Source organism: Verticillium nonalfalfae, assembly GCF_003724135.2.
Source record: "Verticillium nonalfalfae strain VnAa140/NRRL 66861 chromosome Unknown scaffold_172, whole genome shotgun sequence".
In the NCBI taxonomy this organism is placed as follows: Eukaryota; Fungi; Ascomycota; class Sordariomycetes; order Glomerellales; family Plectosphaerellaceae; genus Verticillium; species Verticillium nonalfalfae.
In genome coordinates this window covers 1-14,850 of record NW_021167397.1, presented here as the reverse complement: position 1 = coordinate 14,850, position 14,850 = coordinate 1, and the positions used below count along the sequence as shown (strand labels likewise).

Below are 14,850 nucleotides of genomic sequence, written 5' to 3'. Positions count from 1 at the left end.
TGACCTCCAGGCATTTGATTGTACCTTGGACCGCAGTCTCATACCAATACAAAGACGGAAAGATTCGTGTATCCCCGCCACTGCCTAACAATCTCCACCTCCCTCATTCTACGTTGTCAGGAGTTAAGCGAGGCAAGGAGCGCCGTTAGCGGCGTGGCAGGATTAAGCCACATTCATATCACGAAGCAGATCGCAGTGTAGAAATAAGAGCTTCAAACCAATCAATGCATGGAGTCAGCCATGGATCGTCGCCGCCAGGGCGCTGCGGCATGTCGTTAGTCCGGGCTTATTTTGGTGGCGTGGACAAGGGGTCGAGTTTAGCATGCAGGAGCTGAAAGCTTTCGTGCGCTACCCTGCAACTATCACGACAGAACTTGGAAGCTCAAAGCCTTGGCGGGCTGTCATTCAAGATACTAAGGGACCGACGCCGCTCTCAATCACACGGAGCCTGGCGCTGCATCTCCGCTCCTTTCTGGCGCGAACACTATTCTTTAAAGCATCTATCGCTCCCACATTAACGCCTTCCCGGAGCCCATACTCTACGAAGAACAAGCCTCTCCTCGCCCGATCCATTGAAAGACGAAGAAAAAGCACAAGATGGCCAGTGACGTACCCCGTGCCTCGGGCGGCTCCAAGATTCTCGCGTTCCTCGACATCATCGTCAAGCTGGCGGCCACTGGAGCGCTTATCGGCATCCTCGTCATGCTTCTTAAAATCAACGACAACCTCATCAAGGTGGTCGACGGCGACGATACGATTAATGTTGGCTTGCGCTACAGCGGATCAACTCCTCTGCCCATCAACGCCGTTCTGGAGAACGGCTTCTCGCCAGTCAGGGTCGACATTGAAAGCAACCTTGGTGACGGACCGGGCAGGCCAGTGTGGATCCGCAATGCCGTTCAGTAGAACGAAACACTCAACACGATTCCTTCATCATCAAGAAGGCAGAGAGTCGAGTATCTTTATCCGCGGCATTTTCCCATCCCACGACACACACCGTATGCCCTCCCATCCAATTCTAATGCACAATGCATTTTCGTCAATCTATACGCATATACCACCTGTTAAGGGTCCAACACAGCAATGAGACGGACTCGCGAGGATAGCCATCGTTTAGTCTATTACGGCGTCGGATGAACATAATTATAACACAAGAGCCGGACTCGGAGGATATACCCTGCCGCAACAAGAAACGGATATCGACACATCTCATGAGATTTAAGGTCCCTTTGCGTTGTTCTCATCAAGGAAGCGACGCCGAATGTTTTGGAAATGGCGCACATGGCCGGACGTCGTCATCAGTGGTGCTTACCACCTTCCTCGACATCGGCTAGAGCATCGCTGTCTTTCTCCTTTCTCATTAGTCCTAATTTGCACTCTCAATATTAGTAACAAAGTACAGGAATGCTTACAACATACCTTATTCGAACATACTGTGCTCCAAACCTTGAAGCGTGTCAGCTCGCAATGCCCACTTGGGTTCACGAGCTGTAAATTCTCAGACGTATCGCATCTTTGAGATTGTATTTCCGCCGTAAATCATGGAATGAATAGGAGCAAGGCTGAACAGCTCGAATCACCAAAATTGGCCATGTAGGTTCAAGGAAAAGCCCAAGAAGAGTCCAGAGAGGGGCCGGACACTGACTAGTATCCCTGCAAAACTCGATGATGATATGAAATGCCTCGTTGGCTTAGTGGTAAAGCGCATCACTAGTAATGATGAGATCACTGGTTCGATTCCAGTACGAGGCATCACTTTTGCCAGCATGAACATTGACAATCAATTTGTTTTGGCTGGCATGAAGCGCCGAAAGAATCTCTCAATCTCGCGTGGATCCTGCACCAGTCAATCGCACATGGCTCCAGTTGAAGCCACTGCAGCGGAGCGCATTGCATTTTGAGGCGGCCTAGGGCCAACCAACCAAGGCGCGGCAAGTTTGCGCAATGCAGTGAAACTTGAATGCATTTGACAAAGGTTTCTCTATCGACGAAAGCGTGAATAGTATGATAATCCCCTTTGATGTTGTTCAGCTGTTGTCTTGGCCAAGATATCTAACTTGGGAAGAAAGCCTGCTAGGCTTCCATCGTGGCTGCACTGTTCTTGGCATCGCCTCCCCCCCCCTATGCACTGGGCATAGCGCGGGTTGCTCGAGGGTGACCATGCCTGGCATACATACGAGCCCACGATTGTAGATCTTATCAATATCTTCCGGTTCCAAGCCTGAGCATTGGCATCACCAATGCGACGACACGCGGTCGTCTTGGTGCTGTACCTGACATAGCCCACATACAGCAGATTGTCGCAGACGGAGCGGCGGCGTATCGCCACCCCGTCGGAGCAGTGTCCGAACGGGACAGGAGTCGGACTGGAAATTGTCGAGAGTTGGTCCGGGGGGTGTTTGGCTTCTTCACATGGCGCTTCGGCCGAGAAGCCGCGGTTTGTGGGCGTTTGTGGACCGCCAAATTTGACCTCAGATTCTAGCGAGTCATACCGTGTGAATGAGGGCTTGAGAGTGCCGATCGAGGTTCCACAAGGCGAGGCAAGGTTGTCGCGGGACGGGAAAGCCAAGCGGCAGCATGCCTCGGTTCGGAAGAATTGTTGAGGAGCAGTCAGTGATATGGACGCACCACCCTCTGCCCCAAGCTTCCTCACGATGCATTGAAACCGGCCTGGTAAGTTGTGGGCCACCAATACGCCTTTGTCTAGGTAGAAGCAAAGAACCTCGGGTTCTTGTGGGGATAGTAGAGGTCGGCTGTGGGAGAGTCCCGGATATTGAGCCCGGCGAGGATCAAGCGCGCAAACCAGACCAGGCCTTCTTACCGAGTGTAGGATGTATGGCAAATCAAGCCATTCAGTCGCTAATGAGCGTGAACAGTGAAACCCCTGAACGGGTCTTCATACTGGGCGTATCCCCTATCCACATCGACGAGTGCCTAGCTCATCAGCGGGCTTCAGAGTTTGGGACCGTCCCTAAATAGCTGGCCCTAGTTCCCTGCAGTGCCGTGGCCATAGCTCCATAGCGCGCTAGAAGAGGCAGAATTCATGGCAGACGGAGGTGTTCTGAGGCTGCTCGTAGGTTTCGTGGCCTATGTATGCATATTGACTTCATCGTGCATAGCCCGCGAGTCAATGAACAGATGAACACGATATGGTCGGTCGGGCAGCCAGCCAACTGACCGCCGGCCGGGGTGACCGATCATGCTGTACGAGAATAACTAGATCGGGACAGGGAGTGCCGACACTGCAGATTGATTACCCTGAATCTCACTGGTGGTCGGCACCCACCCGCTACCACCCTGTCTTCGGTCCCTATTCCCCAGGCCCCTGTTGGCCCGCCCCCTGTTCGCACCATCGTTCATTTTTGCTGTGCTTGTAGAGGCGGATTGAAACAGTCCAAAACGTCACCATGGCATTGCTGGTCCAACCTGCTTGCGTAACGCTGAGCGAGAGCGAGGCGAGCCACTAGGGCACCACGACTTGTTTCCACGACTTGTTTGGGAGCGGAATTTGTTGGAACAAACATGCCGCGTGGTCCTCCGGTCCGTTTCTGTAAAAGGCGCCGGGCGGATGGGGTTTGGCGCATATCATCGCACGGGCGATACAGCACCGTACCCTGGGTGCCGTACCTTCAGGTAAGGTACCTTAAGGTAGTGGAGGAATGTATATATCACCAGCGGTGAAGGAGGCTTCTATCTAACTTTTGCCTACCCAACCCGGCCCATTTGAACAAACTACCAATACCACTCACATCCTTCTCATTCATATCGTAGCATCTTCTTCCTTTTCACCTCCATCGCTAGTCCCATTCAATACAGTCCGCAACCATCCAGACGATGGCTGAAGAAACACCTATACCTGAGCCCCAGGGCCTGCCGCTCATTGGCAACGTCAAGGAGATGGACCCCGATTTCCCATTGGGATCGATGACATCAATGGCCGACCGATTTGGTACTGCTACACACCCCTCTTCTGGACTGATGCAGGGTCGCCATCACAACCGATGCGGCAATGAGAGAAAGCATTAAGGCCCTTGGCTAACAGTCGTCCGCCTAAAGGAGAAATTTACCGATTGAGGTTCCCTGGCAGGACAGTCGTCCTGGTGTCCACCCAGAAGCTTGTCAACGAGACGTGCGACGAGAAGCGATTCAAGAAGTCGGTCAACTCATCATTAAATGTGCGCCAGAAAAAAAACATTTTTCCTGATACGCTCTCCATTCTAATACCTGTGCAGCAAGTAAGAAATGGTGTTCACGATGGTTTATTCACAGTGAGTTTCCTGTCTCTGCTGGCGACGTCCCCTGCCATCACATGAGCGATCTAACAGGCAGTGAAGGCGAAAATGGGAGAGGAGAACTGGGGGATCGCCCACAGGATTTTGATGCCCGCATTCGGGCCCCTTTCCATTCGCAACATGTTCGACGAGATGCACGACATTGCCTCTCAGCTCACCCTCAAATGGGCCCGTTATGGCCCCGACACGCCCATCATGGTCACTGACGATTTCACGCGACTGACGCTCGATACCCTGGCACTATGCTCCATGGGCTTCCGTTTCAACAGTTTCTATTCTCCGGTCTTGCACCCTTTCATCGAGTCCATGGGTGATTTTCTGGTCGAGTGCGGCCACCGCGCGAACAGGCTACCGCTGCCGTCGCTCTTCTACCGCGCCAGGGATCAAAAGTTTGATGCTGACATTAGTGTCCTGCGGACAACCGCCAAGGAGGTCCTCGAGTCGCGTAAAGCCGGCAAGAGTGATCGTCGTGATCTGCTGACGGCCATGCTGGAAGGTGTTGACTCCAAAACTGGCAAGAAAATGTCAGACGAGAGCATCATGGATAACCTCATCACGTTCCTGATCGCCGGCCACGAAACCACGTCTGGTCTCCTGTCATTTGCCTTCCTCGAGCTGCTGAAGCATCCAGAGTCCTATCAGAAGGCTCAGAAAGAAGTCGACGATGTTTGCGGAAAGGGCACAATCAAGGTTGAGCACATGGCAAAACTACCGTATATTTCGGCCGTTCTCCGCGAGACTCTTCGTCTCAACGCCACGATTCCCCTATTCACGGTCGAGGCCTTCGAAGATACCGTGCTCGGCGGGAAATATCCCGTGAAGCAGGGCGAGACCATCGTCAACCTGCTCGCCAAGTCTCAGCTCGACCCGCTCGTCTTTGGCGAGACGGCCAACGATTTTGTCCCTGAGCGCATGCTTGACGCCGAGTTCGACCGCCTCAACAAGGAGTTTCCCAATTGCTGGAAGCCGTTTGGAAACGGCATGAGGGCCTGCATCGGCCGTCCTTTCGCCTGGCAGGAGGCCCTTCTGGTCATGGCCATGCTCCTGCAGAACTTCAACTTCATCCTCGACCCAACCTATCACAAGCACCTCAAACAGACTCTAACCATCAAGCCCAAGGATATGCACATGCGCGCCGTTCTCCGCGACGGTCTGACTCCCACGACACTCGAGCGCCGTCTTGCCGGCCTCGCCGTGCAGCCCGAAGCTACGAAGGAGACCGAGGAAAGTAAAGTTTCCAGCGCCACGGGCGAGGGTATCCCCCTCACCGTCCTCTACGGCTCCAACAGCGGCACGTGCGAGGCGCTCGCTCACCGAGTTGCTTCCGACGCGGCATCACACGGCTTCCGCGCCACAAAGGTGGACTGTCTCGACAGTGCCAACCAGACGCTGCCGACTGATCAGCCCGTGGTCATTGTCACGGCTTCATACGAGGGCAACCCTCCAGACAACGCCGGCCACTTTGTTGCCTGGGTTGAGGGTATGAAAAAGGAGGACGCACCTCTGAAGGACGTTAACTACGTCGTCTTTGGCTGCGGCAACCGTGACTGGGTGCAGACATTCCATCGTATTCCGAAGTTGGTCGACACTCAGATGGAAGCGATGGGCGGAACCCGTCTTGCGGAAATGGGTCTCACGGACGTTTCCACGGGCGAGGTTTTTACTGAATTCGAGACGTGGGAAGACGATATTCTCTGGCCCGCTCTGGAAAGCAAGTACAAGACTGAGACTCAGGGCGATGCGGCGCCGACGCACAAGGTCAAGGGCATGAACGTCGAGATCACGAACCCCCGAACCTCGACTCTCCGCCAGGACGTAAAGGATGCCACTGTTGTCGATGCGCGAGTCCTCACCCAGGCAGACGGCGAGCAGCAGGAGGTGAAGAAGCACTTGGAAATCAAGCTGCCCGAGGGTCTGAGCTATAAGTCTGGCGACTACCTCGCGGTGCTGCCCATCAACCCCAAGGAAAACGTGCACAGGGCGATGCGATGCCTTCAGCTGCCCCGAGACGCTCATTTGAGCATCACAACCGATGGGCCGACCTCACTTCCTGTCAACGAGAGCGTGCCGGCCTATGACCTGCTGAGTTCCTATGTCGAGCTGGGCCAGCCTGCTACCAAGAGAGTGGGTGCTCATTATGCAGAACTGCAACCCCCATCCAGCTCTCCCCTTACTAACAGATTTCTGCCAGAACCTTCTCGCGCTTTCTGAGGCTGTCAGTGACGACAAGACCAAGGCAGAGATCACCCGCCTGTCCGGTGATGCCTACGCCGAAGAGATCAGCAGCAAGCGAGTGTCCGTCCTCGACGTTCTCGAGCGTTTCCCCAGCGCGCAGCTGCCCGTTGGTCTGTTCCTATCAATGCTGCCTCCCATGCGTGTGCGACAGTAGTAAGTTCTTTCTTTCCTGCCTCGGCGAAACATGAATGGCAACATTCAACAGCAAAACGGCACGAATGCGTCCGCAGAAGTCCGATCACGCGCTGACAGCTCGCAGCTCCATTTCGTCCTCCCCCATGTGGAACCCGGAGCACGCAACCATCACGTTCTCCGTGCTCAACGCGCCCTCCCTCTCAGGGTCTGGCCAGCAGTACATGGGCGTGGCCTCGACGTACCTCGACTCCCTCGCGCCGGGCGACGTGCTCCACGTCGGCATCCGCACGCCGAGCACGGCCTTCCGCCTGCCCTCGGACGCCGAGAACACGCCCGTCGTCTGCATCGCCGCGGGCACGGGCCTCGCGCCCTTCCGCGCCTTCGCCCAGGAGCGCGCCAGCATGATCGCCGCCGGCCGCCGGCTGGCGCCTGCGCTGCTGTTCTTCGGGTGCCGCTCGCGGGCGCACGACGACCTGTACCGCGACGAGCTGGAGCAGTGGGAGAAGCTCGGCGCCGTGAGCGTCCGGCGGGCGTACAGCCGCGAGGCCGAGGCCAGCGAGGGCTGCAGGCACGTGCAGGATCGCATGTGGCATGACCGGGACGAGATTGTGGCGCTCTGGAGGAAGCAGGCCAAGGTGTTTGTCTGTGGCTCCAGGGGGGTGGCCAACTCGGCAAGGGACATGGCGATCAAGCTGAGGATGGAAATGGACAAGCAAAAGGGTGCCGAGGTGGATGAAAAGAGCGCCGCGGAGTGGATTGAGTCGTTGAGGAACGTGCGATATGTTATGGATGTCTTTGACTGAAGAGCGGGTAGGGAAAGGGGCTCGTGAGCGAAGAAGAGCACGGGCTGTCGTATGGGTGTCTGAAATGGTCGATGATCTTTACTGGAGCATGAATACTGTTTACCAAGAATACTTGCTTTCCAGTAACAACAAGAGTGCTGGGCTGACTACAATCCGGGATCTGTTCACCTTAGTGATTGGTTCCATTTGGTCGTATTCGTCAGATGAGAGTGTGACGTTTGCTCAATCTGGTTCCAATGAGCGTCGAAACTGACTATGGTTGAACGATATCTGCAGACTTCGGATTGAGAATACACCGCATCATTGTATCGGACGATATGCGTTCATTGTCACTCGAGGGCGAGTTGCTTGAACACTGTGCTACACCATGTCGATTCTTCGACCGAGACGGGGCAGCAAGAAATGTCCGAGTTCGAATATTTTAAGTTCTAGCTCTATGTTTATCTTACGTCCTCATCAGATTTCCGCGCCACCACGCTAATGATCATATTCATGCCAATCCATAATGTCGTTCCCGCATCCAGCCATGCCGTACTTCTCCTTCAACGTCCCACGGTCTGCCACGCATCAGGTCTGTCAGCCTTAAGCGTTGCCGTTGTAGGCGATGAGGTTGGGGCTGCCGCCACGGATACCGGTGGCACGGCCGGAGGTGCCGAGGGCAACGATGCGGTTCCTGAGAGCAGCAGGGGTGTTGATGTTCTCAAAGGCGGCAAGGTAGAGGGCAAGGCCAGCAACGTGAGGGGCGGCCATGGAGGTACCGGTCAGGGTCCTGGTGGAGGTGTTGGAAGTGTAACCAAGAGACAGGACGTTGGTGCCAGGGGCGAGGATGTCGATAGCGGGGCCGAAGTTGGAGTAGCTAGTGTCCTCAGCCCAGGCGGAGTTGATGGCGCCAACGGTCAGGGCGTTGGGGGCGTTGGCGGGAGACCTGGTGGAGGCGGAGACGTTCTCGTTACCGGCGGCGGCGACGCTGAGAATGCCAGAAGAGTAGGCGGCGTTGATGGCGCTGGTCCAAGCAGTCGAGGTGGGGCCACCTTGATATTGGTGTTAGTTACACATCCACAGAGCCAGAAAGCGGCAGGACCCTGGAACTTACCGAGCGACAGGTTGATGACGGAGCGGCTAGCACGGTTCTTGCTGACGATGTCGTTCACAGCCCAGTTGAAGCCGTCGAGAATGATGGAGGTGGAAGACGTGCGGCCGACGAAGACCTTGACGTCAATGAGAGTGGCAGCCTTAGCAACACCATAAGTCGTGCTGCCGATGGTGCCAGCAACGTGGGTACCGTGACCGATGCTCTGTAAAGGGGGCGTCAGTAAAAGCTCGCAAGGTATGTGCTTTGATATTTGGTACACGTACGTCAACCCACTCTCCGCCAGCGGCGTTGTAGCCACGAATGGCGCGGCCGCCAAAGTTGGTGTGCGTGGTCAAGATGCCACTGTCAACGACGTAGGCAAAAGTGCCAGCGCCGGCCGAGTTGTCGTAGCGGTACGAAGTCGCGCCCGAGGTGCGGCTGGAAATGGAAGCGAGACCCCAGGGGGCGCTGGACTGGGTGGTGTAGGCCGACAGAGTGTAAATTTGATCAGGCTCAACGGCCGCAACCTGGAGAATAGTCAGTCACTGAGGTCAAACTGGGGTCCATCCGCCCTTCAGGAAACGTACGTCAGGGTTGTTCTTCAGCTCCGCAACGACAGACTCGTCAAAGGTTCCGGCGTAGGCGTGGAAGTTCTTGATGTCGTAGGTCTTCTCGACACCGGCGAGATCGCGGCGTCCCAGGCTGCGCTTGTGAACGTCACTGACCCAGTTCAAGTGGGAGGCGACGTTGTCGGTCGAGATGCCAGACTTGAGGGTGACGATGTACTTGTTGGCAACATCAGGGGTGCCCGGGGCGACGGGCGCAGCGGCCGCGAAGGGCAAGAGGCCCAGGAGAACGTTCCTGAAGTTGACCATGATGACGATGGAAGGGGTTCGGAGACCGGAAGAGAGACAGGCAAGACCGAGGAGTTGAAAGCAGATGAGAAGGCTGATGCTGATGAGTGAAATGAACCAGCTTGATGGGCGCGAGCGACCTCTTTTGTACTCCGCTTCAGATCCTCAGTCTGATTGATGCTCATGGCGGCGGTCCATCGTGGCATTGGCCTCCACAAGTCGTTGAGTAGAGGTAATCCAAGAACAGCAGTCAATGTCGTGATAGCATGGGGTATCTGGCGCCCAAGCTTACAACGTGAGGGGATAACATGCTACCATTTCGAGCTTCCTGATCGGTTCATAGGGGCGAGAGCTAAGGATGGCGGCAGTTGCGCAGATGAATGACGGGGTCGTCAAGTTAGGCGCAGGTCGACGTTATCGGGCCGGGGTGTGTCCCTGTTGCGCTGCGATCTAACGTCTCGGCAGCACCCTTAAGCTTGCCGTGATCTGGCGGCTAGACGAATCTGCTGTCCGAACGGCAGGCATTCGCCGTAGCCAAGGCCCCTTGATTGGACATGCGCCGGCCGGTGCGCGCTCATCCGATGGGGGTTCCTCGTTGCGTTGAGGGGTGGGGGACCTGATCTGTCCAGGGTCCGTGAGGTATCTGGTGTTGAACTGCCTGATTGGGACGACGGTGCCGAAAGCTCGTGATCCTCCCGCATGTTTTGCGACGCGCCATTCGACCAGCGAGGTAATGACTGCCGATAACTCTGGGGCACAGATCGGCAGTCGCATTAACATTTGTGGGTTAGGTTTTGGGGGCAGAGGACACCGTCGGCGGTCCTAGGCTCACTACTGAGAGGACCGAGAGGCCATCAAGGGATGGCAACTCCTGCTTTGAGAGATGGACCTGCTTGACTGTCGAGGCCCAAGAAGGCAACTGGTAAGGCAAGACGCGCTCATGCGAGCATAGAGTCGCATATGGCGGCATTGGACATGACTTGACGTGCATCTCCTGCCTCGCGAGTCTCTGTTCCTTGGTCTTATCAATCAAGGCACAGTGGTGATGTGAGCGTCGAACGCGGGGTATCCGATGCTGATCCGGATGGCCATGGCCAACTTCTTACACGACTGGGTATCGGCGGGTCGCGTGGAGATCCGGTTTCCGCCGTGCCGATGACCTGACACGAAGGTCTCGGAGGCTTGTTGGTCGTTGGCTACTGTTGGCTGGTCCCTTGGAAATGAGGGATCACACCCATCATCGAGGGCTCTGGTGAGAAGTGAGCCAAGATGATTCGGCATCAGGTCCGTGATTCTGTCAGCTGGAGGCCGGCCGGGCTCCGGCACCAAGCACAGCATAACCGTCTTCGACGTCAGCGCCGTAACGATGCCGTGATAGCACAAGCCACACTCACACACCCAGGCACGCCCATCGATCACCCGGACATACACCTGGCGCGAGTCTTTGCCGGCTTCAAGCTTGTGTTGGCGCCCGGAAAAGCCCAGAGCTACCTTCCTGACTAGGCATGAGGCTTCGCAATCGGCGTTGTGGTGTGACACGGATTCGGCTTGACAAGGGGGCGGCCCGTGGATGGTGGTGGAGGACCTCGCAAATTTCAGGAACAGGCTAAAAGTCGCGTTGCTCGATTTCAGCCTGTCAAGCTCGACCGTAGCAGCATTGAGACGAGGCTGTGTACTAGAAGCATCTGTCGGTTGTCCTGGTTGCATGCTCCCCTGGCTTCACGAAGGGCAAATGGCCCAGGCGAGGAAGAAAACATCGATTGATCCTTGGCCTGTTGGAGGGAGCATCGGACAGGCTGCCTGGTGGCGGCCTTTGTCATTGGAGAACCAAAGATGGGCGCACTGAAGCCGGCAGAGTGGTTCGGGACAAGTCGAGGGATGCACGGAGGCGTCTGTCAGGATGTACGATGATGCGATGTCGATGGAATAGGGTGTGTAGAGGTGCCTCATGCAGAGATGCAGAGGTGCCTCTTTTGGGACTGTCCTGATCCCGAGGCAGGGGCACCAGGACCTCAGGGTGCCCTTGGCCCTTCGCCCCTTCGCCCTTTGCCCTTTCCCCTTTTTCCCGCCAGGTGCCCTGTGCCTCCCCTGGCGCAGGGTCGAGGTTAGGGGGATGTTGTGCCCGAAGCTCAGGGGCCCTGGCGGGTTGTCTTAGTAATCGCCGTCTTGCTTTGGGGGCCAAAGTTAGGGAGGTGCGGCGCCTGGATCAGGTACTCCCCACGCCACCTACACAACTCCTTCGACACTTGGTGACAATCACTAAAAGAAAAAAAAAAGGCGATTCGCATCGCATCCTTTCATTCGCGGACAGTGTTGACCTCAATTCTTACGTCACCTTCTTCGGCGCACTATGGGCTATGACTACACTCTCACAGGAGACTCAAAGCAGCCGCCTCACTCCTCACATCATCCTTGACGGACTGCTCCCAGGCGTCTTCGCCCCGGGACGGCTTCCATCCCAGCCGGCGAGCAACGCTCGGTACCGACCTGGCATTGGCCGCCAGGATCGCTTCGATGATCTGAGGGCCCGCAAGCTTGATTTGTTCTTCCGTGAAGGCTTTCATGTGAGGGAGGACGGCCCACGCCGCCTCTTCCAGCCCAAGATGCTTGACTTGCTTGTCTGGGAACACGCCGAGCTCATGCCCGGCGGCAGCGATCAGCTCGGCCTGCCGGATCATGGTGTGCTCGCCGTGCGCGCTGAAGATGATGCCCCTTGGGCCCGTGGGGAGATTCTGGCCCTGGCTGTCGAGAATGTCGAGCAGGGCGAGTTTGTAGAGATCTGCGAGGTCGGCTATGTGGACGTGGCCGTAGATGTTGTTGCCCGCCTCGACGACAGCCACCTGTCTTCTCTTCAGAGCGGTACGGTGGGTGAAGGTCTGGATGCTCGTTTGGTTGAAGATGCCTCTCCCTTCGCCGTAGATGATGGGGCTCATGATGACGAGTGTCTTGACGCCTCGCGCCAGACCTGTATCGATAACGCTGAGTTCTCCCGTGCGCTGGGGATAGGCATGCTCTGCCTCCAGAGCCTTCTCGTAGCTGTAGGTATCGTCGACGAGGTCGTCGAAGACACGGACCGGGACATTGGGCTTCGTGATAGGCCTGTCGCCAATGTTCGAGGTGCCCGACGTGTGCAGTATCCAGACATCGCGACCCGTCAACGCCTTCCGCTTAGCCAGACCCTCGACCAGCGCGACTCCAGCCCGAGTGTGGTGGCCGGCTGTGGTGTTGATGACGATGTCGTGCTCAGCAGCAGCAGCGGTGGTGGTCTCGAGGTCGTCGAGGCCTTCATACACAACTGGCTTGACTCGATCTCCATACGTCAATGAGAGCTTCTCCGCTCGATCAGCACCGCGGAGCAGGCAGGTGATCTGTGCATCTTTGAGGGACGGCTCTGGTGATTCGAGAAGGTGGGTTAAGATGCTGCCACCGATGAAGCCGGTCGCCCCAGTGAGGAGGATTTTCTTGGTCTCGACAGTCATTGTATCCGCGATGTGTGCCGCCCGATGGTTTGCGCAGTTGATGTGACGGGGTTTGCCGTGTTTCGCTGTCCTCTACTTAACGCGTTTCGTCTGGCGCTCAAAGCCCGAACCGGCAATTGCGCCCTGCGGAGTTGGATGCGGAGTTTTACCAACCGAATCCACAGGTCCAACCGGCTATCCGCATTCGATATCAAGCATACTGCTACCTGCCGATCTTCTTGGGATGATTTGAAATCAAGTGTTATTCCCATACTATTATAAAGCCTCAGTACACGCTGTTATTCGGCACTTATTAGTCCATGGTTGTCAGGACCCCTGCGGAGCCACCAAGGGCCTGCCAAGCTAAGGGGCTGGCTAGGGGCTAAGGGTCACGAGAGAACGTATATATAGGCTATAGAGGGCCCCCTAAGCTATAGAGGGCTAGAATCCAGATATATTCCGACCCCCTACCTACGTTCTATTTACTATAGACTACGTATAGAAGACCTCTTTACTTTACTCTAAATAACGCTCTAATATATTAAATTCTCTATCCCTATAGAGTAGACCGTTAAGGCTTCCGATACTATACTGATCTACGTAATTACTAGTATACCGAAAACCCTAGACGATAAGAAATAATAATATAATAGAGACCTATACTAGCTCCCGTCGCTAGAAGAGTACGGAGAGCACCCTCTCTAACGAGTCTCCCGTAATTATAGGCTACGTAGACTCCGGATTACCTAAGTAATTAGCTATAGAGTATAAGAGGCCTAGGCTTAAGGTATAGAGCCCTAACGACGATAGCGAAACCGACAAAGAGGAACGCCTAGAGAGGGCTATAGAGCGCGCTAGGAAGCGGGTTTATATCGAATCGCTTAAGAAATAGCTTATAGCCTTTAATAAAGATTAGCTTAGTAATATTCCTATTATAGAGTACTATAATTTCTATAATCTAATAGCGGAGGCTAGACTATAAGAAGAACTTATAAGGGCTATATACTATCGCTTAATATAGCTACTAATCTACCCTCTTAAGGGTTACGCTAATTAAGAATTAAATTAACGAAATTACTAGAATATATAATAGAGACCTACTCTATATTAAAGCGATTTCTATAGAGTTATAAAGAATAATTCGAAATCGATAAAAACCGCTTTAAAGACTAGATTAAAAGGATAATTAACCTATTAAAGAGTTCCTAAGAGAGTTCTCTAATAATATAAAAGATATAGTATTAACGTTAATAGAAGTAGATTATATCGAATAATTATTAATAAAGCTATAGTTAGAGGTACGGAAGAGCTTTACTAAATAGCTCTAATAATTACGGAATATATAAAAGGTCGTTAATATAATCTAATAGCTAGAGAATCTTTTAAAAGACGATTACGTTAATAATATTAACTTAATAGAGTTAAAGTAGTACTATAATAGACCTAAGCTTACTTCTTATTAATTATAAAAGAGGCTACTCTCTAAGATAGAATATTTTAATTATTATAAATTAAGTTATTATATAATAACTTATATAAAGCTATAAGAGATATATTAATATATTATAGAATTAGCTATAATAATAATTAGAGGCCGATAAAAGAATAAATCTATATATAGCTTATATAGGTAGAGTCTATATATAAAGAGCTAAAAGCTATCGAGCTTAGAATATAGAGAACTATAAGCTTTATATATAGGAGCGTTATCTATAGCTAAGGGTATATAATAGAGGGGTAAACGCTTAAGTAAAGGACCCTAAGGAGTCTATAGAAACCCGCCCTTAGCTAGAGGAGTTAAAGTACTATAGCGAAATAATACTCTACTTATTATTTAAGCCTATTATAGGAGGTAAGGCCGGCTAAGCTATACTTCTCGAGACTACGTTAATATAGAGCGTTAAGTTTAAAACTATAGGGAGTAAGGGCTTTATAACCCTTCTAGCAGCTAAAATAAAAGCTAAACTATATCGATATATATATTATTAGAAAGAGAAAAAG

The 14,850-nt window shown here is 53.6% G+C and overlaps 4 protein-coding genes and 1 non-coding gene across 5 annotated transcripts; 3 read left to right on the top strand and 2 right to left on the bottom strand.

Moving 5' to 3' along the window:
- Window positions 1-597: 597 nt before the first annotated feature.
- Window positions 598-906, top strand: D7B24_002820 (uncharacterized protein; the record flags this gene model as incomplete). Its single annotated transcript, XM_028637017.1, has 1 exon — window positions 598-906. The coding sequence occupies one exon, from the start codon at window positions 598-600 to the stop codon at window positions 904-906; it is 309 nt and encodes a 102-aa protein (XP_028490997.1).
- A 774-nt stretch (window positions 907-1,680) lies between these two features.
- On the top strand, window positions 1,681-1,752 carry D7B24_002819. Its single transcript has one exon. It is a non-coding gene; the product is annotated as a tRNA-Thr (tRNA).
- A 2,082-nt stretch (window positions 1,753-3,834) lies between these two features.
- On the top strand, window positions 3,835-7,465 carry D7B24_002818 (uncharacterized protein; the record flags this gene model as incomplete). The annotated part of the gene is made up of 6 exons (XM_028637016.1): window positions 3,835-3,949; window positions 4,057-4,175; window positions 4,233-4,268; window positions 4,335-6,416; window positions 6,484-6,677; window positions 6,733-7,465. 6 exons carry the CDS (start codon window positions 3,835-3,837, stop codon window positions 7,463-7,465), a joined length of 3,279 nt encoding a protein of 1,092 aa, XP_028490996.1.
- A 582-nt stretch (window positions 7,466-8,047) lies between these two features.
- ALP1_2 (Basic amino-acid permease) lies at window positions 8,048-9,412 on the bottom strand (the record flags this gene model as incomplete). The annotated part of the gene is made up of 4 exons (XM_028637015.1): window positions 8,048-8,496; window positions 8,559-8,760; window positions 8,822-9,064; window positions 9,125-9,412. 4 exons carry the CDS (start codon window positions 9,410-9,412, stop codon window positions 8,048-8,050), a joined length of 1,182 nt encoding a protein of 393 aa, XP_028490995.1.
- Window positions 9,413-11,760: 2,348 nt separating this feature from the next.
- D7B24_002816 (uncharacterized protein) lies at window positions 11,761-12,870 on the bottom strand (the record flags this gene model as incomplete). Its single annotated transcript, XM_028637014.1, has 1 exon — window positions 11,761-12,870. One exon carries the CDS (start codon window positions 12,868-12,870, stop codon window positions 11,761-11,763), a length of 1,110 nt encoding a protein of 369 aa, XP_028490994.1.
- Between the last annotated feature and the right edge of the window lie 1,980 nt (window positions 12,871-14,850).